Here is a 27,305-nt window from a genome sequence, read left to right on the forward strand (position 1 = left end):
GCATGCTTATTCATCCTCATAATGAGCCTCTGGCAGGGACAGCGAATCCAGGTTTCTCCAAGTCAGACTCTGTGACTCATGGAGCTGCAAAACCTTGGCCAAGTGACCCAGCTTGTGTATGGCAATACCAGGGACTATTGGTGTGAACCCAAAGAGTAAGCCACAAGGAAATAAGAAGGAAGGAGAAAGCTAACAGTGACTGAGACCTGTGGATCATATTTACCCATTCCTCGGCATGTGGCTGTCTTGCTAGGCTAGACCTCTTCTGGGCTCCTCAGGTTCTTCTGTTTTACCAAGAGCACTCCCCCAGCATCTGCAGGAAGGACTTGGTACTTTGGTGGGAGGGCATGCCTGAAGGCCTCTAGGGTGGATTCCTGGTCATAGGAGAAGCTAAAAGCAGAGTACAGAAGAAATTGCACCTCTGAGGGTGAATGGTGGCATCTTTTTTCTCCTTGGGCTACTGACATCAGCTTGGCCAAGTAGGAATGAAAGAGAGTTATTCATGAGCTATTATGCCCTAAGGCTCGCAGTGACCACATCTTCAGTTATAAACTGATGTGACCACCTAACACCATTCAAAAAACAGAAATGGAGGGGATACTGGAGTTGGGGAAACAGGTCAGTCAGCAGAGTGCTTGCTATTCAAGCATAAGGACCTGATTTCAGATCCCCAAGATGTGAGACCAAGGCACATGGCTTGCAAGTGTCTATAATGCTACTAAAGGGAGGGAGAGACACAGGAAAATCCCTTGAATTCATTGGCCAGCCAGTCTAGCCAATCAATGCTCTCCTAGCTCAGTAAGAGACTTCTGTCTCAGTAAGTAAGGTGAAGAGTGATAGAGGAAGATACCTAATGTTAGTCCCTGGCCTCTGCATGCATGCACACACATGTGCACACATACACACATGTACACATCCACAAGAACATATCCATATACACTCCTTATATACACACACACACATATACAATAAAAACAGCAAAGACGTCTGGCGAGCATCCGTAAACATGTACCAGCTGAAAGGTATCCAAATGGGGAGCTGCTGGAGCTTAAGAAATGCATCCACGTGCAGGGCATCCTTTGCAGTCCCTTGGGGAGTTTGATGAGCTTGTGTGGCCAGTGGGCTTGTACCTCTCCTTTCTACACATGGCCACCCCCGCTCCCCGCAGTGATACAGACCAGATTGCTGGGCCCGGCTCAGTCCTGATGTTGTCAGGGGAAATTAGGGAACTGCAAGCTTGGATGATGCCACTAACAAGCTGGCTGGGGTTCAGAAGAATGCATTCCTCTACTGTGGGTGCAGTGTGCACAGTGACAGTGAGCCTGGTTCTGATTACTATATATGTACCTCCCTGATGAGGACAAAATTTCCTGGTCTTCTTTGCTTTTAAACCCCTCCTCAGCCCCCTCCCCCAGCACCTGCCTGCCTCTGTATTAGCAAAGGGCATTCGTTGAGTTATGTCACCTCCCTGCATCTCCACAGGTCCACTTTGATGGTTATCATAAGGTGAGTTAGGTATAAGGATGTGGAATCAGTGAGGTTTAGCCCCACAGTGTACATAGCAGCATGGGACTTGGTGCCAGCTGTGCTAACACTAATCTTGGACTCTACAACCATAGGAGTTGCCTTTGAAAGTGTGTGTTAGGAAGAGTGTCAGTGAAACAAGGTGATAGCTCCATCAGTAATGTGCTTGTCCCGCAAGCCCCCGGACCTGAGTTCAAATTCCCAGAATCCATGTAAAGCCAGGTATGACAGCACACTTCTATTTTTCTGGTGCTTCTGTGGAAAGATGATGGTAGAGACAAGAGAATCTCTACAAATTCTTGTGCAAGCTATAGTAGGATATGCCGTGGTGAGTGACAGGACTTCAATTTAGATTAAAAAAGTGAAGACCAACGTTCAAGGTTGTCCTCTGACCTCTACATATGACTGTGACATGCATGGGCACCTATACCAACACACACACACACACACACACACACACACACACACACACACACACCATATATGCATTATATTTAAAAAGCAAGAACCAAACTGGGACCCTTAAGAGGGTCTGAGTTACAGAACAGCTGAATAAAGGTTCGAAGGATGCTTCACTATGCAAGCATCTAATAACCTGATGGAAGCATCCAGAAGGAGGGCAGTTAAAGTCTTGGTCCTGTGGTTCAGAGGGCATCAGCAGCAGACCCATGCTGGCCCCATCTTCTTGTTTTCTCTTCCTTTGTCTGTGCTTTCTCATCCTTTTGTGTAACCATCTGACTGGGAAGTAGCCACTGCAATGGGACCAAAGCACCCTGGGGAGGAAGGAAGGGGCAGGTAGTCACAGATGGATTTTCTTTCCATAACAGGAGAAAGTTTGAGAAAAATACACTAGAAACTTCCCTTCTGTCCCATTGGCTGCACATAGTTCACTGAGTAACCCTGGCAACAAAGGGGATCTGGAAGCAAGTATCTAATAGAGCACAGCTGAAGAACTGATTAACTAAGACCAGTTGTGCTGGAAAGATATTGTTGCCCTGAACCAAGTTAGTCATCAGCAAGGGAAGTAAAGGAGAAAGGAATGGCTTTGTCCCCAGTGGCTTCCAGTAGAACTCCAAAGTACAGGAGAACCTTGGTAAAGACCTTCACGTCGATCTGTGTACATGCTTCCTGAATCTAGAGGTGACTTTCCTTCTGGGGACCAAATGCCACACCCTGTTCCTCAGCAGCTAACTTCAGCATAGCAAACATCTATTTTTTTTATTTCTATTTAACATAACAAAAATATGCACAATATACATTCAGCTCTAAGAATCATTACAAAATGAACACATTGGGTTTAATCTAGCTGACCATCTCCAGAAACAGAACATTACCACAGCAGCCCCCAAGAAATCTAGCCCAGAACCAGTCTCTGTTACTACTCCCTTCAGCAAAAACATCCACCACCCTAGAGAAGTTGTTCAGCAAAGAAAAATAGTCCTCGGTTAGATCCCTCACACTTGGTGGTAGGGAGCGGGGATGATGTACATTTGTGTTTTCTCAATACTTCAGAGGACAAATGAGACTTTCCAGATGCATTTGCAAGACCAGAAGCAAAGGCTTAAGAGGGGCAGAAGTGAGCCTGATGGGAAGTGAAGGAGCCTCGGGGATGCAGAGGACCATGAAATCTTGAAACAAAGTGGCTGTGAGGTCAGCCCTTTTGGACACGAACCTGGACACTGCTCCTTACGTGTTCACTGATGTCTTTTGCAGCTTATTTCCCCCAGTTTCCCTGTCTGTAAAGGGTGAGCTATTGGACATACTTGAGGCTGAGTCAAACTACAAATGAAGCTTGTCTGGAATTTGGATGAAAGCAGGGCTCCATAGCAGCTAACTACCCAGAGCAGCAGCACCCTGCCCCACCCCTTAGGCAGCTTCTCTGCATGTTGTGTGGATGTGTCCACCCATCCTTGTAGCAGCTGCAGGTATATCCTTGCAAGTATCCAGAGTGAGTGTCCCAAGCTCATCCTTCATTTCACTCTGTGACTTTCTTGGCCTTCCCATGGTGCTTGCTGATCCCAGTCTAAAAGGTCAGATCCTCAGCCATATTCTGTTCTAGAGTGGATGTGAGAGATGCTTCTAGTCTCTTCCCTCAGCAGCTCTGGGTTTATTTGGCTATTAAATTGGAAATGCCATGGTGCTTTCACTGAATAAATGGATTATGGCACTTCCTATGGGCTTGGTAGCTCAGGGCAACAATATGTCTGCTACACAGTTGGTCTCAGCCAATCCCATTATCAGGTGATCAGGTGGAGCAACTAAAGATGGGATTTCCCTGTGAGCTGGGTGCTCCTGGTGAAGGAAACCTGACGTTATATGGAATATACAGGAAAGAGGCTTTACTAAATGCCTCTCCTGCACCCGAGGTTCCTTCCCAGTGGGTATGGGACCAAACCAAACCAGAGGATGAGCCTGGGTCAGCCAGGGAAAACTGAAGTCAGACAGAGGAGCTCCTGACACTGTTCTCAGTGGTGAAGGTCAGAAGGAACAGATAAGACATGAGGCATGAGCAGAGAATATAGGCTGACAAGAACATAGCATGTCTTTGCTGTGGACTAATGAGTGAAGATACTTGAGTGGTCAGCCAGTCCAAATGCTGAGAGCCCATCAAAGCCCTTGGAAGGATCATGTACAGAGGACAAAAATTAAGGGTCATATCCTGGACTGCTAGGGACTCAAAGTGTTGGAGAGGACAGGTATTGGCAAGACCATATAGATGGTACCACTGTATAGGAGGAGTATCACCAAAACCTCTCCCACCCCCACCCCGCCACACACACACCTTTCCAGGGTTACTGAGAATATCAAAGCCACTCCTTTCCTCCATCATGTCTCCTCTACATGTGACCAACATGGGTATCTCTTGATTCTGTGAAGCTGAGGATGGAGCTGGACCTGGACCACCTGATCTGTCTGTTCCTTCACCATCATCACAGGCATGCCCAGGAAGCCTGTACCACTGCTGTCTCCCAGTCACTATTGAAAGATGCAGTAGATGCAGCCAAGCTGTACTCTAGCGGGGGCCCTTTAGGTTTCTCTCCAACAATGTCTGTCTTCAGCACTTGACTGCCATTGTCGGAATGAATGGAGCCTGGGATTTTGTTGACTTCCTGTGTGACTGTGGACCCTTTGACCATTCACTAGTACCCTTTGGGTTCCTCATTCATTGTTTCCTCTTGGTTGTTTCTACCCTTCACAGTATAACGAGGAGCTTCACTACGTGGAACCCTGCCTGAATGGAACCCTGGTGCAAGCGGACAGGACCAATAAGGAGGTAGGGGCTGCCACTGGGCAGGGACCCCGGGGATCTGGGCATACCCTCGTCTCTGTTATTGTCACTGTTCACAAGAGTTCTATCTGAATTATTAAAATCTCATTGAGTGTAATTCACTGTGGGTATTGCAGCTTACTCCAGATTGTGGAATGTCGACTAAGAAGCACATGTAAAATCATGACAGTAAAACAATTATACTTTATTCAGCTGCCTGCTACTTCCAAATCCATTGAATTGGCTTTGTTTTCCTCTTGCCATAAGCAGATCTTGTGTGTGCTCAATGTCTCTGTTAATACCACAGAGAAAATATGGTTTTTAATGAGAGATCAAGAAAAATGGTTTCTCCTTTCTCGCTTGTTACAATGGATTGAAGCATCCTTGGGTACCTTTTAGGATAACTTGTCTTCAGTAAAGTATAAGCTTCACAAGAGAGGACTGGTCTGTGGACCACTGTATCCTAAATGTTCCAAGAATGGCTCATCCCTTAAGTATTGTGAAATACAATGAAGATGTGTTGAAGGAAAACCTTAGGTGTGGGAGACCAGCTCCCACATTTATTTAATCCAGGGACTCTTGAGGAATGAGGGATAAGAGACTTAGATAGAAATATAGATGGGAGAAAAATAGAAACACAGGATAACCTCAGGTGGGCCTGGATCCTTAACCACCAGCCCAGAACTTTATTCCAAAGGGCTTTTTATAATAGTGCCAAGGGGTGAGACAAAAGACCTCCCCCTTGCTAGATACAGCCAAGTGTAGACCCTTCCAAACACCTGGTACTCAGGCCTATGATCCAATCATCCTCTTAAGCAGCCCTGCTGGGTAAGGCTGTAGCTGGAGTTTTCTCCAGTCCTGCCCAGCACCATGGACCCCATAACCACTTATAAAATAATCACTCAGAAGCTTATATTAACTAAACTGCTTGGCTATTAGCTCAGGCATACCACTGACTAGCTCTTACACTTAAACTCAGCCCATTTCTATTAATCTATATGTGGCCACATGTTCCATGGCTTTACCTGTTGCCTTTACGTGCTGCTCCCTGAGCGGCAGGCTGGCGTCTCCTGACTCAGCCTTCCTGTTCTCAGAATTCTCTTCCTTGCTTGTCCTGCCTATACTTCCTGCCTGGCTGCTGGCCAATCAGCATATTATTTATACAGAGTGATATACACAGCATAAAGCTACTAGGAAACCACTCTAGGCTCCAACACTTAGGAAATGCTATTGAAGATTCTATTAAAATTTGAGCCTTCTAGAAAATTTCTTATAACAGAATTCTATGATGCTACATCATTTTCCCTTGGGCAACTTTTTGATTTACCAATCCAACTATTATTACACCTCCGCCATGCCTCTTCCATAGCACCCATGACAACTCAGACTAGTAAAGGTTTAGCTGCAGGCTTGTCGCACCTCACAGGACTCAGAGGTGGCATTGCTCACATTCTTTGACTAGACTCCCCACTCAGGACTTCTCTCTTTCTGGAGAGCAGACCCCCATGAGGGGACAGAGGGCAATGGTCAAGGTGAGCTTCTGTGGAGCACTGGACAAATGCTGCAGGGAAAAGCCCTGGCCCATGTGAAGAGAGAAATTGGTATTACCTTAGAGGCAGGCACGGGAAGCTCTTTGCTTAGGAATCTCTGAGGGAGAGAGTCTCAAGAAGACCAAGAGAGATTCCTTCCAACTGGTACGCAGACCAGATAGCTTAGATTTAGTTTGGGAGGGAAAAAAAATCACACACACACACACACACACACACACACACACACACACACTCGTACGAATGCGCACAAAACCCCTTTATTTTTACAAGCAAGAAATAAGGACAGAGCAGTTGAACATGCTTCCTGAGGATGTTCATTCGTATACAAATGACAAGCCTACAAGTTTCTCTAAGCAAGTTCCCTTTGTCTGCTGCCTAGATGAGGAGTCCACCCTTTTCTGATGCTTCAGTGTTTTTCTCAAACAGGTACCAGTGGGTGAAGTTTCCAATTTTAGAGAGAGAGGTACTTAAATGGTCAAAGAATAGAGAACATTAGGAAATTTGAAAGCATCAAGTCTTGTTTACAGAAACAAGGACTGGGTGAAGAAATGGGGTAAGGATTTGTTTGAAATTGCCTTTAAATTTCTGGTTACAAAAAAAGTAGAGTAGTTTTGAATATAAAAAAATAATCCAAATGTCTGATTCTGTGGTGTGAAAGAGCTATGCATCAATCAGGGGGCCTTCCTCAGAGCACTGGAATTCCGTGTGTAACTCTAGTGAACAAGTGCAGGATGAGCCTGAACGACATTCGGGAGAAGCTGAACTGATCAGGGGCTTTCAGACTTGAAAAGATGGAGGTGATTTTTCCCTGGTTTCCTTACTGAGCAGCATTATTCCAAAATCTAACTTTCCATGCTTTCATTCAGTTCAGCAATAGGGGTAGCCAAAAAACAAACCACAAACAAGGAAAAATAAAGACAGTAGCAGCAACTAAACTTCCTAGAAACTCCAGTTTCTTCTGGTGACAAGACCACTGAAGACTTTTGTCACAGCAGCTTCTCTGCTCCAGCCAAGCAGAAAGTTCTTCCTTCTGTTAAATCAAAAAAATATTAGGCCAGGCGGTGGTGGCACATGCCTTTAATCCCAGCACTCGGGAGGCAGAGCCACGCGGATCTCTGTGAGTTCGAGGCCAGCCTGGGCTACCAAGTGAGTTCCAGGAAAGGCGCAAAGCTACACAGAGAAACCCTGTCTCGAAAAACAAAAAAAATCAAACAAACAAACAAAAATATTAGGAGGATCCAGAGACCCATGAAATATAAAATGCATAATGTCCAGCATACAAACAAACAAACAAACAACAAAAACCCCAACAAATTCCCATGTCATCTCCAGAACCAAAAATTCTACACAACATGGCTGAGAAAAGATAATCAGCAGAAGCCTGTGGTGACACAAATCAGGTGCTGGAATTGCAAAGAGGTTTCTCCTAACAGCTGGGAAGTCTCCTGAAAGAAATTAGAATAGCTGAGCCAAGAAGGAGGGCTCCAAAATAGAGCCGAGTGGGAGCTAGGGAAGAGAAAAGTGCAATCACCATAAAAGACAAGCTTGCCAGCCAGTGTCAGCGAATGTGAGAGCAGATAGACTTAGTGAATTTCAGGATGGATTGACGGAGGTTTTCTGGAGCCGAGTGGGAGCTAGGGAAGAGAAAAGTGCAATCCCCATAAAAGACAAGCTTGCCAGCCAGTGTCAGCGAATGTGAGAGCAGATAGACTTAGTGAATTTCAGGATGGATTGACGGAGGGTTTCTGGAGCCGAGTGGGAGCTAGGCAAGAGAAAAGTGCAATCACCGTAAAAGACAAGCTTGCCAGCCAGTGTCAGCGAATGTGAGAGCAGAGAGACTTAGTGAATTTCAGGATGGATTGACGGAGGGTTTCTGGAGCCGAGTGGGAGCTAGGGAAGAGAAAAGTGCAATCACCATCAAAGACAAGCTTGCCAGCCAGTGTCAGCGAATGTGAGAGCAGATAGACTTAGTGAATTTCAGGATGGATTGACGGAAGGTTTCAGTCTTCACAACAGGGAAAAGCAGACTGAAACAAAATGAGCTAGAGTCCCAGAGACAGGTCAAATCATAGCAAAAGAACATCCATAGCATCATAGTTCCAGGAGAGAATGGGACCAAATATTCAACCAAATATTGGTTGAAAAATCTCTCCACCTAGTTTAAAAAAAAAAAAAAAAGCTTATATATTCAGAAGCTTAAAAAAACCAACTAGGATAAGTCCAAGTAAACCTGTGTCAAAGCATGTCATAATATAGTTAGAAAAATATCTTGAAACAACCAGAGAGAAGGGATGTGTTGCTTGCATGAAATACCAATATGAGTGATAGCATGTTTCCCATGAAATCACGGGGGCAGAAAGAAGGATAGTACTCTCAAGTACTAAATGAAAAGATTATCAAGTGGAGCTTGCAAAATGAAAAAAGGTAGGAATCAAGCAGAAACAAGATAATAATAAAGAACAGAAATCAATTAGTTTAAAAAACAGTAATGAAAAAAAAATGAAACTTAAACTTCCTCCTTTAAAAAGAGTCAGTAAAATTAATAAGTCTCTAGCAAAACCAACAAAAATAAAAAGAGAGAAGACAAATCAAGAAATATTGGGAATGAAACAAGAGACCTCAGTACAGATCCTGAAACCATAAAAAAGACAATAAAGGAACATTATAGATAGCTTTGAGCTTGTAAATTCAACAACTTATCAGAAGTTGTTTACATGTACCAAAATCAATCTAATAAAAATAGATAGCTTAAATAGTCCTATAACTACTAAGAGAAACTTAATTTATAATTTAAAAGCCCTCCCCTCAAGTAAATTTCTAGGTACAGATGGTTTCATTAGCAATTGGTACCAAACAGTTTAGAGAGAAGGATTAATACCAATTTTATATAATATCCTTTAAAAAAAAATAGAAAAGGTGTGTTCTAGTTTTATCTCTGTTGCTGTGATGAAACTTTCTGACCAGAAGCAACTTAGGGGAAGAAATGACTTATTTTGGCTTAAAGTTACTTTCTATCATTGAGAGAAGTTGGGGAAGAAATTTGAATTAGAAACCATGAAGAGATACTGCTTGCTGGCTCATTCACAGATCCTTGTTTAGCTCAGGACTACCTGCCCAGGAAATAGTGCCCACTCACAGTGTGTTGAACCCTCCTACATCATTTAACAGTCAAGACAGCCCCCCACAGACATGCCCATAGGGCAATCTGATCTAGACAAGTCCTCAATTGGGACTTCCCTTTCAGATGATTCTAGACTGTGTCAAGTTGACAGTTAAAGCCAAATAGAGCATATAGAGAGATCACCCTTACCCTTAGCGGAGGGTAGAGTTTCTCTGATAAATAACAGTAGAGCAAAAGAAAACCTAAGACACCACCCAGGTAGACCTGACTCTGGATATGCAAGGCTGCTTCAACATCAGTGTCAAAGCAAACAGTGTAATCTGCCATGTCAGCAGGCTGAAGATGAGAAGATGTGCTAGCCTAGCATTTGATGGGGAAAAAGTATTTGGTCAAAAACCTAAGACCCATTCTTTTTTTCTTTTAAATAATACCTTAGCAAAGTGAGATGAGCTATAATTTTGTCATGTTTAAAAGGCTATTTATAAAAACCTCAGCTAACAATGACCTTGGTGAAAGTTTGACAGCTTGACTTTGTTTAAAAGTTTATTTGATATGCATAGCTGTTTTGTCTGCATGTATTTCTGTGTACCACCTGAATGCCTTGAGGGTCACAGAGGCCAGAAGAGGGCATCAGATCCCCGGAGTTAGAGTTATAGATGGTTTTGAGCCACCATATAGGTGCTGGGAACTGAACCCAGGTCCTCTAGAAAAGCAGCCAGTGCATACAATTCCCAGAACTCGAGTTAAAGTTGAAAAGCCAGGTATGGCATCATGTACTTTATAGTGTCAGTACTGGGGTTGCATAAACAGGCAGAGCCCTGGGACTCATTGGCCAGACAGCCTCACTTAATTGGCAAGTTCCAGAAATAACTCAGTCTCCCCAATCTCTCTCTCTCTCTCTCTCTCTCTCTCTCTCTCTCTCTCTCTCTCTCTCTCGAAGGGAAAGGAAGGAAAGGAAAGAAAGAGAGAGAGAGAAAGAAAAGAAAAGAAAGAGAGAAAGAAAAGAAAGAAAGAGAGAAAGAAAGAAAGAAAGAAAGAAAGAAAGAAAGACAGGTGAACAGTGCTTGAGAGGTGACAACTGGGGTCGTACTCTGGTCTCTACATGCATGTACATACCTGCAAACACCTGTGTACCTACATGTACACAAACATGCATATTCTAGTACAAACCCAAAAGGGTGTAGGGAGAATAAATAGAGTCAACAAACTGCCCCCTATGAAGACAGTATTTAACAAGAGTTGGCATTGGTGGAAAGGAGGCTAGACACAGAAATAAATGCAACAGAACAGAGAACACAGACACGACACCCACACAAGTGTGCCCAGTTTGGTTTTGAAGACGTCACGAAGCAATTCAGGGAAGGAAGGCTAGCCTTGATGATTAATGACCATGGAGCTATCCAACATCCATAAATAAAGCAATGAGAAATTAACCTTGACCTCAGGGTTACAGTTTACAAAACAATTCAAGTGGCTCAGAGACAATTTAGCTATGGCAGTCTCTAAAAGAACAAAGGCGAAGATTCAGGATCTAGGGCTAGGCAAAGAGTTTGCATGGTTGGCGTGACAGAAGTTCTTCAGTCCTGTTAGAAAAGGGCTGGTTGTAGTTTACTGCATAATGGCAAACAGCTCTTTACATGTGGAGAACAGTCTCAGAAGACCAAGTCTTTAGTTTCCAGTATTATCTTAAGATATTTTAAAATTAAGGGGATCTCTGTCAGTCAGTTTGACTGGCTTCCTGTTTCTGCCCTCAGTTCACTGTGGGCCGCGTACCTGCAGCACTCTCTGTCCCGTATGCGACACACACACACAGCCCATTCATGAAAAGCAAAGGGTTAATTTACATATACTCACTTAACAGTAGCTTCCTAGGGATGGAATACTGTAATACTGTAATACCCTAAGCCTCCGACCTGATGTCTAGAGTCAGACCCTCTCCCTGGCTGTGTCCCTGTGCTTCTTCCGTGTGGTTCTGATAAGTCAGGGGACCCATCGTGAGGGATGGGGAAGGAGTGGCCAGACAGCAGACAGTCCAGTTGTGAATGCGATGTAGGTCTGTGTTGGGCAGATATGCCCATTTCCACAGGGAAAATGTTGTGCACTGAGTTTAGGGATAAGGGATATGTGGTTCCCAGAAGTGTGACTGAGTGGACAAGTGTATGAGGCACTTGTAAAAGGATTCTATCTAGGGTCTTTTGTTTTTTGTCATTTCAATAGATGATCTAGAAACCACTGACAATAAAAGCTTGGAATTCTTTGTGGTTTCACCCTGTTTATTTATCATGCATTATACAAAATGGTGAAAAATGTGGTACATTTAAATATAATCACGGTAATCAAAATGTGACAAGACGAAACTGGTTAGTTTCACATTGGCATTTCTCTCTAGTCATTTCTGATCCAATGCGCTGTCTTGATGGCAGCTTTGAACCTTTTCTACATTCTTCTCATAATGGGAACGGAACATTGTCACCTGCCATGTTACCTGTGTAAGACTGGCAGTGTGAGCAGCAGTGGCAGTTCATTGATTTTGACCAACATGTTGAGATGCCTGTGCGAATGACCATGTGCTTCCTGAGAAGTTCTAGGGACAATGGGATATCTGAGACTATATCCGTGCCCCTCCACCTACTCCCCTGGCTTTTCATCCTATAACTGTTTTCCTGGTGGCCACTGAAGGTTCAGCTACCCAAAGTCATGAAGAGCTTCTCGGAGGTCATGTAAGGATGTGCTGTGTCCTTAATCCAGGGGCCTGAAAATCAGAACATGATCATTTAAATCAAAACACCATATGATAAAATTACTTCTAAAAAACGAGAAAAGGAATGTGGGGATCTTAGTGTGTCTTAAAAACAAGGCAAGATGAGAATGGAAATGTTGGGTGGCTTTGATCAAAACTGGCTTCCCGTGATTTTTGCATAAAATAAATAGCCGACAGCTGAGCATCCCTGGACAGGGGTCTGGAGGTTCTCTTAAGTGGTCGGTTTTGTCTTCTGAAGGTGTGGTTTGCTGTCTGGGGAACATTTGGCTTTGCTGTTTTATATTCTAAATAACTGACTGGTGTTTTCTTTAAGGAAAAAGAAACCATGACAAATTGGGTGAGTCTGGAGTTCAAATATAGAATTCAAACAAGGAAATTCACGTTGTAATCTACTTCAGACCTTCTGAACCATTCATCAGACCTTGAAATGAACCTCCCGTGGTCTCTGCGGGGAGCAGAGGGGGGATACGAGGGAGGAAGGAGGGTGATATGGTTTTTCTCTGGTTTTATAATGAAGATGTCCTGAAATCCACCAAATTTCATGGTTCTGTTTAAGATTCATTTGTGAATTGGCTGTTGCGAAATCAGCCGATCTTAGAGACCCACGTGACTCCTATCTTCTTTGGCAGTTCTCATCTTTTCCCCTGGCATCAGAGACACCAGGGCTCCTTGACCTACCAAAAGGACCCAGCAGAGTTGCTGGGTTTTCTATGGGACTGTTTCTTTCAGTCTGAGCTTGGTTGAAGGGGACAGTCAGGATGCTAAAATCTCCAGCCTCCCATGGCCTTGGGAATATGCAGTATACAGTATACAGTGTTGTAAGGGTGAGGGGCATATGGATAAGTAGCTTTTTTGTGTACAAATAAATGTTGCCTGGACAAATACAAAAGGAGATGAAGTTATTTGAGGGAACAAATGATAACTCACTTTTATTAAATTAAAACTAGTAAAAGGTATAAGAATTACATTACTTAGAAACACCATGAGATAACTTATATAGAAAATGATAGATAACTTAAATAGAAAAAAACAGGAACAATTTGTATACAGTTGTATAGAAATGCTAGATCTGATCATTTAATATTCAGTGTATATAATTTAATAAAAATAGCTACAAACATAAAGTATACACACACACACACACACACACACACACACACACACAGGGTGGGGGAGGGAGAAAGAGAAATAGAGACAGAGAGAATAACAGTGTGTAGTTAACAGTTAACTACTATTGTGACGTGATAGTTCCTATTTTGCTTGTTTTAAAGTGCAAGAAAGGGAGGGAGAGAGGAAGTGAGGAGGAAATGAAGAGGAAAGTTTGAGAGGGCTCTCTGATCTATTTCTGCATTGTTGAAGTGTCTTTACAGTGAGGACACAATACTTTTGCAATTGGAGATAAAGTATTTTAACAGTAGTTTCACATTATTGAAAATCATATAAAGATTTAAAACAAACTATTCTTGTAGAACGGTAAATACTAACCCATTCACTTCTCTATAGTTCTAAGGGCAATTTCTAATTTCTAGATAAGCTTTCTTTTTCTAATGGGTAGATTTTGTTTGTCAAGGTCAAGAGGTGTGGACACATAGTGTTAAATCCACATTACCCTGTTACCTGAAATTACTTAACAGTGGTACAAATGATACACAGTACGGGAGAAAGTCCTAGTTCTTATGAGGCAGCCTTTCAGAGAAGCTAAAAAGCTATTTCTGTGAGATATTATCCTAGAAGTTCTTCAAATATTACCTTTTAATATATAATTATCTGTTTATATGCAGTTGATTGATTCACTCATTTAAAATTAGTCTAATTGCTATTGGGGGACTATCTATGTTAGGCTGTGTGCCAGCATATAGTGTGGGTCAGTTTTGTTGTCACTGTGTTTATCTCTCCTTCAGTGTACTGAAATAAATGAGAATTTTTGTATGAGTCTAGACCAGATACCAGAAAACTTGTTAAAGACTGCATGGTAAATATTTTGGTTTGCAGGTCATAGAGTCTCTGCTACAATGACTGTAATTTGTGATAATAGCACAACAGTGACACAGATGATACATAATGAATGGTCCTGGCTGTGTTTCAATAAAACTTTATTTACAAAGATGGACCATAGACAAACATGGCCCATGGATGATAGTTTGCCCATCATTAGTGTAAACTGTAAATGAGACTAGAAGAAGATATATATTACTAAATGCAGATTTTGCGTAACTCAGAGTCAACCCTTTCTATATGGAGCAGATGGAAGCCAGTAGCCACCTTTCAATTCAACTCTTAGCAAATGAGGGTTTAGGGAGGATTTCTACCTTGGATGAACTTTCTGCCTTGAATAAACTCACCAGCTAATTGATTTCTTAATTTCACTGTTCATCTGTATTTAGCTGGAAGGCAAAGACATAAGGATATGCATTCTACATAGAAATACATATATGAAATAAGTAATGTATAACATAATATAAACACAGTGCCTTAGGAGTGAGAAAACATGTCTGATTCTCATGATTGCCATCATTATTATTACCAATATATACATCAGGAATTCTAGTCCCCAACATATTTGGTCAGCTCATCAGACAGATGATGGAAACAAGAAGGTGCTAAATGACTTGTACAGATAAACACCATGTAAATACAGAACCACACCAATCATATACAGCTTAAAAAGCCCAACAGTACCCACCCATTGCAGGTATAGCTAACTTTCCTACACAGCTCAATATCATTTCATTCTGTCTTGCTTTATAGAGAATTAAAACCCAATTCTGAATTATGAGTAAACAATATGACATGTTTGAACATGGTGTGATGAGTGGTATTTAGTAAGATAGTCTTACAGTGCTGTGCCATCCACCTCAGTAAGAAAGAGCACAACTATGTGTAACATGAAGAAGGATGTGACATTTGCTCATTACTTCCACCTCTGTGGGAATCTATTGAAATTTTATTTTGATTTCTCTGTCTACATGTGGCCAGGTTTGCTGAAAGTCTCTCTCTCTCTCTCTCTCTCTCTCTCTCTCTCTCTCTCTCTCTCTCTCTCTCTCTCTCTTTCTCTCTTTCCCTCTCACTCCTCCCTCTCCTTCCCTTCCTCCCTTCGTGTGTGTGTGTGTGTGTGTGTGTGTGTGTGTGTGTGTGTGTGTGTGTGTGCGCGCGCGTGCCTGCCTGCCTGTCTGCCTGCCTGTCTGTCTGTCTGTCTGTCTGTCTGTCTGTCTTATTGCTACCTGGCTGTAAACTGGTGGAATTTCTAGTCAAGGTGGGACTTTTGCACTGTGGATAGTTCTCTTTATAAACTCTATTCTCTGGTCCCCATACTTCCAGGGATGGTGGCCTGTTTTGAAATGTGGCTGCTGCTTGCCTGGGTTCTACCTTGACATCCTATCAAAGGAATAAGCTACCGTGTCACTGTCTCAAATTCTCCAGAGCTTTGTGGGGAGAATTCATGAAACTGATCAGACCCTGAGACCCTAGTACCCACGGTCCTCTGCCATTCTCCACATTATTCCCTTGAGACAGGGTCTCATGGAACCTGGAGCTCCCAGTGCTCTCTGGCTAGGCTGGCATCCAGCAAGCTCCAGCGAGCCTCTTGTTTCCACCTCTCCCAGCGCTGGGGTTGCTGACTCACACGGCCAGGCCCAGCTTTTATGTGTGAGCTGAAGATCCAAACTCAGGTCCTCATGGATGCCCAGTGAATAGTCTCAATCCCTGAGCTATCTCCCCAGAGGTCCTTGGGTATTCTGTGTGTCGGTGCGGGTATGTGCATGTGAACTGTGGGGCCCACGGCAGTCTCAAAAAGGCCTGGGATCTCCTGGAGCTGGAATTACAGGCAGCTGTCAGCAGCCTAAGGTGGGTGCTGGGACCTGAACTCAGTCCTTCTGGAAGAGCAGCATGTTTTCTTAAGTACTGAACCATCTCTCTAGCCCCACCCTTGGATATTTTTAATGGACTCATCTATCTGCTGGGCTCAACGGTGCTGTGATTTCACAAGTATTTACCTAATAATAATAGGGATTTTACTTTTTTAGAATGTGGCCTGGTCTCAGGTAGAGGTCCTTGGCCAACAGCAAACAAAGCATTCTCCACATAAAACATGACTACATTATGTGGAGTGTCACAGTGGAGATGTATCAACTGAATGCTCTTACTGTGGAGGGAAGCTTTGGGATTTATAGTCAATATCTAATATTTGAAAAAAAATGTGTCTCACATAAAAACTCATGTTAGTTTTATGGCAAGTATTACTGATGGGAAGGCATGAAAGTACGGTGACCAGGACGTCTGACCATGCATCTTAAAATCCATGCTTTGGGTTAAATTAACACACCAAATTCCATACAGGTCTAGCTGCCCTGTCTATTGGATCAGAAACTGACTAGAAGATCTGGAGTGTGTTGGAATAACAGCTATACAGTCCTCCCACCCCCTCAGCATGGGGTGTGGCTTCATACTCTGCAAAGCCTTCTAGTATCTCCCTGCTCATTTGCCCATCATAGCCTGTACGGCAGGAGGTCAAGCTCCAGATCTCACTTTGTATTAAACAAACTGAATCCAGTGGGCCATGCTCAGGACAAAAACAAAAACCAACAACAAAAACAACTGTTAGAAGGATCCATGTTAAATCACCCTTTTTTTGCAGATCACAGAATGGTCAAACATTTCACACAGGTGCAGCCTGAGTGTCCTGCATTTGGATTAGATGGACTAACATGCAACACAGCCTTTGATGGAAGATGACCTCACACATCAGCAACCTGCATTTGATTGTGCTGTGCCTTCTATTCAGAGAGCTGTAGGTGTTCACAGGCCTCTGCTCTTCTTTCTGTATGCTTCAAGTGAATAAATTAATGAGTTAATAATGATAAGTTTAAAAAACTTGGCAGGCAAAACAATGCATCTTCTTCCATGTGCAGATTCCCTCATGAGCCCTGGAAAGCAGCCTTGTGGCCTGCCTTCTAACTTTAATTATTCTACAGGATTAAACCTGTTAACAAATCTGGTTGAAATGAGCTCTGGAAATCACCGAAGGTCTTAGGCAGGCATGACTTCACTCTGTGCTCTCCTGCAGGCCTGAGTCTGGGTGCCAATTCATCTGAACATGAACTGCCTCCCCATCACATGGCAGAGTTGAGGTGCTGGGTGGGAGGAGGGCTGCAGCATCCCTGCCTCAGCTGTGATCACTGAGCCTGGGGTGGACCCAGATGCCATATCCAGACCCTACGCTCTGCAGGCCAAGGTCCCTGGCAGCCTCAGCCAGCTGGCCCTGGCACAGGCCCCAAATGGTCAGTTATTTAGTCTCCCCAAATATGTTAGGATTGGCAGTTTATGCTGAAGGCATTTCCTAGGAAGGGGCCTGTTGTCTTGGCACAGGGATGCCAATGTGTTGTGTAGCCTATCAATGTCCTGGGAGTGGGACAGTGAGACAAATTTCTCGCTTGGGTAGAAGTCTGGAAATAATAGAACAATGCTGAAGGCATCTGTGCATGGTACAGAGGCTCTTTCCTATCTTTATGAAGGGAAGATGTTCTTTTGTTGTGAATTTGTTAAGTATTTGCCTGGAGTCTAGCAGCTTTCTTGGGTATTTGCTTCAAAAAAATCTCACTGGGTTGAGCTGGATTAACCTCATTTAACAGCCAGCTGGGTCTTGAAGGGAACATCCAGCATGGATCAGCATGCCCTATCTGGAACTGAATTCTCATTATCATTCCACTAAGGGGGCAGAAGCCCAAAGCCTCCCTTTTCCTCCAGGACCAGTTTGGGATCTCTACACTGCTGAGTAAAGAAGATAATGTGGCGTGCTGTGATGTGCCCAGGGAGCCTCTGGCTGTTCTTGTTTGTGGATTTTCTTTCTCGGCAGGATGACTGAGCCTCTTGCTCTCTGCTTCCTGTGTGTGTATGAGAGGAGCTGCAGGTAGGAGCAGTGCCTCTTACACGGAGCGGTTTGCCACGGGAAGCTCAGAGTGACCTCTGGAGCATCTCAGACATTGCTCCTTCTGAACCCTGCCCAGAGAATTCATTTCTACACTGTATACATGTTGCCAGTGAAATCTAGCATTTTGTCGGGCTGTGTTTTATGTCTTTGTCATGTGACTGGAGTTTTACGTAATTGTGGGCTCCTTGGTAGCTGAGACCTCAAACAACACGTATTCGTTGTAGGCATGTCATGAGGGGTGCGGCATGGCCTCATTTGACTGTGTTTATGTCTTTCGCCTTCAATTTTGTTTTCTGCATTCCCATTCTCGTCATCACAGTCAAGGATGGTGATGGCAAGACTGCAGTAACAGCCTGACTTGAGGCCCAGAGGTAGCTCAAAGGGCTTCAGAGCGGGGTGCCAAAGCCAAAGGAGGCCTTTGCATTATTTCCGGCTCCTACCTAAGTGAGCTATTTTGTCTCACTGTCCCACTCATAAGAGGTGATAGGTACGTTTCATACTGGCATCTTTTATCAAGTACAAAGCCTTTAAGCTTGGAGCCATTGAGTACTCTTAGCAAGCTTCCCAGGGATTTGGTGACAGTCTGCTCACCAGCATATTGTTAGATATCACAGCTCATATTCCCAGCACCCTTCAGTTCTGGCAGCTCCACTTGCATCTGTGTGAATGTAGGCATGCTCTGAGCATCCTGCCGCAGCCTCTCAGCATCCCAGCCTGTGAGCATCACTGTCCATCAAAGCCCTAAGAACTAGAATCAAATGATTGACTGCTTTGAGGGTTAGGAATGGCTGGCACCTTCATGGTTAGGAGCAGTGTTCTAAATATGTTCCTTTTACCCTGATCTCTCACACAAGCTAATCTTAAAACTACTACAAGCGAACTGTGGAGGATTCTTTAGCCAGTTGCTGGTTGAAGAGAAATCCTGTTCTCTGATGTCATGACCCTGGAAACTGAAGCGAGGCATCCATGAACACTGGTAAACATTTGTGTAGAGACAGAGACCAAAACTCTGTAACCGGAGACAGCCCTTTCTCACCACCCCTGTCCTTAGGTAGCCTAACATAAGCCTCTGTAGCCATCAGGGTGGGTCACGTGATTTTCAGTACTGCCACAGTCTGGTTATAGTTAGTCACTACCAAAACTCACGCTGAGGCCTAAGTCCCACTGTAAAAGCTGGGTCTGAAGACCAGCAGCCCTGGATATACACACAGGAACAGTTTACTTTTGTGAGCCAGTGGGTTGTGACACACTGAGCGGCCCACCTTTCACCTCTCTGCTCATGTTTCTTTCTTGCTGCCACACATAGACAAACTTGAATCCTCTGCCAGCTGAGCAGACATCTGTACCCTTGGATTTCTGGAACTGTGAGACAAAATAAGCCTCATTCATTTATAAATGACCCAGGAACAGGTGTTTTACTAGAGCAACAGAACATGGTCTGTGTATGAAACAGAAGAGCAGAGCTTCTTGTTTATTGAATTTAAAGATGATGACCATGTCCCAGAGCATTAAGTAAGAGCAGGACCCTTCAGAGCATGGGACAAAGGTGACTACAGAGGTTCCATGACCAAGAAAGCTAACTCCACATTTACACCCACTTTCATTAGCTCTGATAATAAATAGCTCCATTTCTGTCTATCTGTTGGGAGCCTTCTCAAAGTATTGAACTGATCATACTAAGAGCAAGACCCTCAATTATAGCACGACATTTTCTAGGTACGTGGACTGAGTTTTCGGGTTTAGGATGCCTCATCTTTGTGATTATTTGTAAAGGTAGTTTTTGGTTTCTTCCCACTTGGTGAAAATTTTTCTTGCCACAAAAGGAGGCAGCTCCTTCTTAGTTCAGACCCTGTGAGGGGCCTGGATCAGAAACTCAAACACATCTGCCTGTCAGGCTGGGAGTTCAAACCACAGTTGAAGAAACGCAGTGTCTGGTGCTGTCTGGATGCTTTGTTTGAAGGTGGAGGCTTGGGTGGGTGGTCCCCTCTGTTTGGTGTCATGACCAATGAGTGTGTGGAAAGAGGTGGTTACAGGTGGGGATTGGGGGTGCAAGCTTCCATCTGCTCTATCATAATTGGTCAGTTTTGTTTGTAGTACAAACAAGTTCAATTAGGGAGCTAGGCTGGGAGCTTGCCCACCTGTGTGCCTAGGGCTCCTTTTAGGTGGCTCTAAGGGAGGAAAGGTACTGTCCTTGCCTTTTTCTAGGTAGGACTAGTGAGCTCTCCAAATAGTTCGTTCCCTTCTCATAAACCGTTCTTAATTTTATTTGCTACCACTACCAGGCTGTCTCCACCACACCTATCTAATCCTTTACTTTGTTTTTTAAGGGCTAGCTCCTCTAGTTCCCCTTGGAGGTCTTTCTAGTTCCCAGCAGATGCCCAGATTCATCTTCCCATATGCTGGTCTTTAGCATCAGTAAAGCTTCTGGAAGGCAAACGCATCTCTTATTACATGGTCTCACTGCCCAGAGGACAGGCATCTAATGATGACTTTGGGACTAAGATTCCAAAATATGGAACCCTTCCACAAATAAGGACATCTTGGTAGCAAGGCTTATCCATAGCAGTGATGATTTTTTTAAATGATGCTTTTACGTAATGAAAAATCTCATTCATAATATGAATAAGCAAAAGGAAGAGAATCCTAAGCTGTGTGTATTCATGCTATCAAAAATAGTCAATAACACATTTTTGTATTTATTGGGAAGGCCATCTGATGTTTTTTTTTTTCTTAAAGTACATCTTATTTATGTGTCTCTTAAAACTAAGAGTAACTTGAAATGACCTTTATAGGCATATATAAGTTCATCTACAATATTTATATGACTACATAACATTTCATCCTCCTTATTGTTCAATATATAGCATGCTTTTTCATTATCATTATAAATAGTGCTATGATAGACATGGCTCATATAAACATTTGGATATTTGCTTGACTGATTCCTTGGGGTAAGCCATGGAATTGAAATTAGACCAAATAATATTTAACTTTTGCATACATATAAGCCTTTATATGCTTGTTAATTTTAAAAACCTAGTTTGAGAGATAATTATCTGCCTCAGGCTGAGCACTGTTGGGGCTTTGAGGGTATGGTTGTCAACAAGGCTGACAAAGGCCCTTTTGTATGTGTGTGATGGGCATCATGCTGGGTGACAAAGGCCAGTCTCAAAAGGTAGAACTTGCATGATTCCAGTCATATGATATGCTCTAAATTAGATGCCAGTGATAGAGGTTGGAGAGATGGCTTAGGGGCTAAGAGCACTTTCAAGACTAAAACTTAATTCCCAACATCCACACTGGTAGCTCACAACCACCTATAACTACAGCTCCAGGGGATAGAATGCCCTCTTCTGGCCTCTGTGTGTACTGCGCACATTGGTGCATACACATGCACACTGCCACACACACATAAATAATAAATAAATCTTTACAAGAGTATTTCAGTGATAGAGAAGAATCAGTGGTCTCCAGAGCTTAATTGTGGAGCATGCTGTGATATAGAGAAGGTGGATGAGAAGGCTTTTCTCTTTAGTGAGAGAACAGTTTCCTAATGGTGAAGGTGAGCCCGTTCATATGATAACATTTTATAAAATAGCATGCATACATACAGTGATTATGAAAACTGATAGAACCCAGTGAGGACTGTAGTTTACTTCACAGTTCTGTACCACTGTCAGTTTGCTGGTTTAGAGAGTTGTTCTTTTGTAAAGGCATTACCGCTGGGGGAAATTGGGGTGAGAGCATGGGAACCAATATTATTTTGAAACTTCTGTAAAGTCCTACAATTATTTCAGATGAAATGGTTTTTTAAATTCCCCTAGGAACATCCAGAAGTGTTCAAGAGTTTATGTGTTAGATCTTTTGCTCGGTATCATACACATGTTATCTGACTGACCTTCCAAAAGCCTTGACTGTTATTCTGTTGTCCTTATTTCGGTAGTGAAGCAAAGAGGCTTTACCAAAATCACCCCCATAATTAAGACTGAAAACCATGGGGTAGGTTTTAAAAACAGAATGTATCCTTTTAATACTATAAGGCTCTTCCTCTTTGCCAAACTCTGTGATATAAAGACTCACATAGACCACACTGCTCATGGGCTGCACAGTTGGAGATTTCCATGCTGGTGCAGAAAGCTATGGCCTCTGTTTCCCCTGGCTGCTTGCTGTGGAGCATGGGTCTTACAGACTGGAAAGTATCATGGTATAGATTCACTTTTGTAACAAAGTAATATAAATTCTCTCGTTCCTGTTATCATCCCCTTACTCATTGAGAGATACTGACTCATTATCCTACTCTGGTTAGAATCAGCAGCCCAGGGACCCTGAACCACAGGGGAACTGACCAGTAGAGGCAGGGGAGAGGGACAGGGAACACCTGACTTCCACGTAAAGGATATATCTTAGCATTCTCATTTATTATCTCTGTGAAGGGTACCACCCATGCCAGGTAGTAAGCATACGTCACGATGCTTCTTTGAAATAATGATTTTCTTTCTAAAATTCCTTTAGCTTCCATTAAAAAGCAAATAGGGAGATGTTAATTAGGCTCCTGGAACCTACTGCCTTCCAGGCTGAAAAAGAAAAGCTCTCCCTGACCTCTGGGGAAGAGTCAGCAGTGTGGCTTGCTGTCTGATTGGACTGCTCCTAACTTGCACATCTGTGCACTGCTGGGATGGGCACTCTGTGTTCAGAGGAGGGACCCAAGCATCCCTGAAGCTGGTGACACAGGGAGAGACATTGGGGAATTGCTGTGAGTGGGTCATCTCCTGTCTACACACAAGAAAGAACTACACGGGCAGCCTTCACAGAGGGATGAGAGGAAATGTCACAGGTCTGCTTCAACTATGGGGCTCAGAACTGCAGACTCAGCACAGTGAAGATTGAGGGACCATTACAAGGCCCTAAAAGAACACATCGGGTCTATACATCGACATTCCCACTGGCCAGGGGGACTGAAGAATTACAAAGAGATGTTTTACTTCAGAAAAAACAACTGGAATATTTAAAAGATCTGTATCTTTAATCTTCCAACGGGGAGCTTGAAAACAAAAACTTTATAGAGGAATCATATAATTCTTTCTTGGAGTGATTTCTTCAGTTTCATTTTCTTGCTAGTGACTGAATCTTAATTTTCTCAGTGGGAGCATGCAAGTTGTCTCTAAAGCTCCCTGATGCCTATGTCTTCATATCCTGTGGTTGAAAACCTATCCTTCTGTTACCTTTGGATCACAGCTGATTTGCTTTTGAAGGAGTTGGCCTTGGGCCTCCATTGCCCTCTTCCCGAGGTCTATATTTCTGTTTATTCCCATGGCTTACCTGCTGTGACCTCAGGCTCCCCTAACCCCTAAGCTGGCATTTCTTCTCAGCACTGAGTTTTGAGATTTTTTTTTTTAATCTTCACACAGCCATTCTGACTAGCAATCTGTTGCATGACAACTCCAAGTGCCTGGACATTCCTGCTTAATGGGCTCCAGCCTTCCTCCCCATGCCCATGGCACACAGAGTCCTCCCGTTCTGTTCTCTGCCCTCAGAGTCACTTAGATACTCCATTCTCTCCTATCCTGGGGTTTTGGCACGTCTATTCCTCTACTTACAATACCCATGGCCTGGCTGGCATTCCTGTCCTTGCCTAGTCAATCTTGGACTCTGCCACATTCCAGGCTTCTCATGAGTCCCTCTATCTTCTATGTGGCCATTTTCCTTCTCGGCTCCTTGCTGTTTTCTGTCCCTGCTCCTCCATCCTCCTCACTGCTGAATGTGTGCCCAGGAGAATAAGGGTAAGTGTAAATGAGAATGCCCTGGTTTTTTCTTTTTCTCTTGCCTTGATAATAAAACACTAACCCAAACCAGTGCTGGTGGAAGAAAAGGTGTAATTTCAGCTTACACATTACAGTCTGTCATCAAGGGAAGTCAGCATTGGGGCAGTGACTGAGGCAAAGACCATGGGGGTGGGCGGGGCACTGCTTCCTGGCTCTCTACCCATGGCTTGCCCAGCTTGCTCTCTTCTATGGCCCAGAAGCACGTGCATTGGTGGCATTGCCCTTGCTGGACTGGCCCTGCTCATAACAGTCGTTAATCCAGGAAATGTGTCACACATATGTCTGCAGGCCAGTCTGATAGAGGCAACTCCTCTGTTGTAGTTTCTTCTTCCCAGGAAACACTAGTTTGTGCCAAGTTGAAAAAAATTAAACAGGGCAGGATTTCCTGGGCTCTTTAGAAAAAAATGCCTGATCCCAGGTCGAGGCTAAAGCTGAGTAAGAACCTGGAACACCCTGTCCATTGTGATGGCAGAGGCCGTGAGTGGACTGGAGAGTAACCCTAGAAGGAGCAGACCGAGACTGGTTAACGCTAAGAGACACGGAATAGCAGCTGCAGGCCGCCCCAAACACGCAGGGAATTGAAGCATATTGTACGTATTGACCGGCAATGAATTTTTCATGTATTATTTCTTGTTTATCTGAAACTTGGTGTTAATTTGGAGGTCTGTATTTTAGCTGGCAACCCTAACACTTGCCAACTTTTCCTAGAGCTAGGAAAATATGAGCCTGCTAAAGAGGGTAGCCATGTTGGCGCAAGCCTGCTCTGACAAGTAAAACAAAGCAGAGCCAGGAGAGAGACAGTCCTCAGGTGTGGCCGAGTCCCTTCCCCAAGGCACCTGCACTCTCTCACCCTACCAGCGGAGATGACAACTTTCCTTTCCTTGTATGTAGCCTTGGAAGGGAAGAAAGTGTGTCAGCTGAGAGACTTAAAAACAAGACCCCAAACACAGTGCTTTCTGACCCTGTGATCTCCAGTTATCCTGCAGAGACCTTGTGTTTACTGAGCACTTACTAACTACTGATTTGTATTAAGCACTATCTGAGTTACTCATTAAATTCCTGTAATAACTCCTTATGATATTACAAAGAAATATATTTACTGCATATTTATTGATCATTTACATCCATGAAGTTGCTACAATGGTGTTATCCGGCAAATGTCTTACAATGTAGGCCCAATGATGTTCACTGGAGTAAAGACTGGAAAAATAAAATCCTGAAAATCTGAGTAGTCATCAGTCAGGGATTCATCAAATAATGCTGATAGATACTTAAAACTACATTGCCAGCCAGGGTATTTGTTTACTCCCAGACTTGAGTGTGAATGGATGAGATGGACACAATTAAGTTTAATACTCATATATAATTATGTCTGACAAAATACAGAGATCATTGTAACAAACACATTTTAATTAAATATACCTTTTATAAAACCACAAATCTTCATGAATCCATGCATGCATCTTGGTCCCTGTCAGCCTTGTATTCGGGCCTATAGTTCTTAATGTGGGTGCAGAGGACTGCCCACATGCCTAGGAGATGATGGCTCTGTGTGGATGAGCTCACTGGCATGCACAATGCTTTGTATTCTCCCTGGGCACCAGCTATAAACTCACATTTCTCCAGCGCAAAAGTAGAAGTTGGCATCATGGCTGGAATGGACTGAAACTGACTTCTGTCTTCTGGACACCCCAGCTCATGAAAGCATTCTTGATCTGAGAAAGACATTTCATCAAATCAAGGCCCTCATAAAGTTGATGAAGGATGAACTTGGACCTTTAGGGATATCAGGCAGACATGAAGGGCAATGCCTGCTGTTTCACATACTCACTACCATCTTGCATTGGCACACAAAGCAGGTGTCCTGTCTAGAAGTCTCTGGGCTGTGGCTTTCCCCGGAGCATCTGGACCCTGCAGTGGCCTCACGTGAAGCATGGCAGCAGGTCTGCTCTGACTCTGTGGTGGGCTGTGTACGGTGATGAGTGTGTCTCCTCTAGGACAACAGGGACTGAAGTGCTGGGAGTGCTGGTCCACTTGACAGGCCTCCCAGTGGAGAATCTCCTGTCCTGAGGTGACCGCTGTCATCATCTTACAGGGAATAATCAGTGCTTTTGCCATGGAAATGGAGCTGCAGCTGATGTGAGGAACCTGCCGTGAAATAGCACGTGTTCATGTCCAAGAGATCCATCTTGTGTCTAATTTGGCACTGGCTCTAAACAGCTGCTGCCTTTAGACACTTCAATTTGTTATCCACAATAGGAAGGAGACCCTGGAAGGGTTCAGAATTCGTGCCCTGCCCCCACCAACTTGCAAACAGCTGAGCTACCTCCTCCTACCATTCCATTTTCATTTTTTAGAAACACCGTGTCTCTGCTTTCTCCCAGTGCAATCAAGTGGTAGCCTGGTTTACTAGAGTCTGAGTTTGGAGGTGGCCATGCCACAGATGTGTGCCTTTCTACTGTAAAATCTACTGACTAGTCCTGGCCCTGTATTCCTGAGACATGTGGCCAAAATGGTTATAGAATTCAGCCAGGGGATTTCTCAAGCTAAACAGGTGCCTGAAAGAATCAATCTGGGGTTGAAGTTGGGGTGATAGGTATATATTGTCAGGAGTACTTATGTCAGGACAGAGAGCCCCAGTTTACAGTAAATAACCTAGTAGTAACTAGGTGCAACTAGAAGACAGGTGTAGGAAGCCCTGGTCTTTGGTAGGTGGTCTTCAGATTTGGACCACAGAGCCCTGTGAAAGCTTGCATGGCAATCTCATGGTGAGGCAGCCATTATAGCTGGTAGACCATTCATCTATTTGGCTGATGGGACTGTCGAAAGCTGCATTCCTGTTCGAAGGAAAATGGTACCACATCTGTTACTGGGACTAAAACTTGGAAGGCCTCAACAGGGCCCTTATAATGGCTATTCTTGGTTGTCGACTTAACTGCATCTGGAATGAACTAAAACCCAGGCAGCTGGGCACACCTATGAGGGACTGTTTTTCTTAATTCAATAACTTGACGTGGGAAGACCCAGTTTTAATACAGAACTTTTAAGGTGGGGAGATCCACTTTCAATCTGGGCCACACCTTCTGCTGGCAGCCTGTATGAAGGACATGGAAGAAGGAAGCTGTTGCTCTTTGCCTGCTTGCCCTCATTCTTGCTGTTAAGTCCATTCCTTCACTGGCATTAGAGCCTACTTCTTAGGGACTCCAGCATCTACTGAAGACCAGTTAAGACATCCAGCCTAGCAGACTGAACTACTGTATTCTTGGACCTTCTGTTGGTAGACATTATTGGATTAGCTGGACCATAGCCTGTAAGCCACTCTAATAAATGACT

General features: G+C 43.7%; 1 protein-coding gene across 1 annotated transcript in view; it reads left to right on the plus strand.

The window, feature by feature from the left end:
- Cacna2d3 (calcium voltage-gated channel auxiliary subunit alpha2delta 3) overlaps nucleotides 1-27,305 on the plus strand; it is an 827,473-nt gene that overhangs the window by 407,528 nt on the left and 392,640 nt on the right. The window contains exon 9 of the mRNA XM_059274534.1: nucleotides 4,724-4,798. Within this exon, the coding sequence (XP_059130517.1) occupies nucleotides 4,724-4,798 (75 nt within the window). The remainder of the gene's footprint in view (nucleotides 1-4,723; nucleotides 4,799-27,305) is intronic.

Source organism: Peromyscus eremicus, chromosome 9 (genome assembly GCF_949786415.1).
Source record: "Peromyscus eremicus chromosome 9, PerEre_H2_v1, whole genome shotgun sequence".
NCBI lineage: Eukaryota > Metazoa > Chordata > Mammalia > Rodentia > Cricetidae > Peromyscus > Peromyscus eremicus.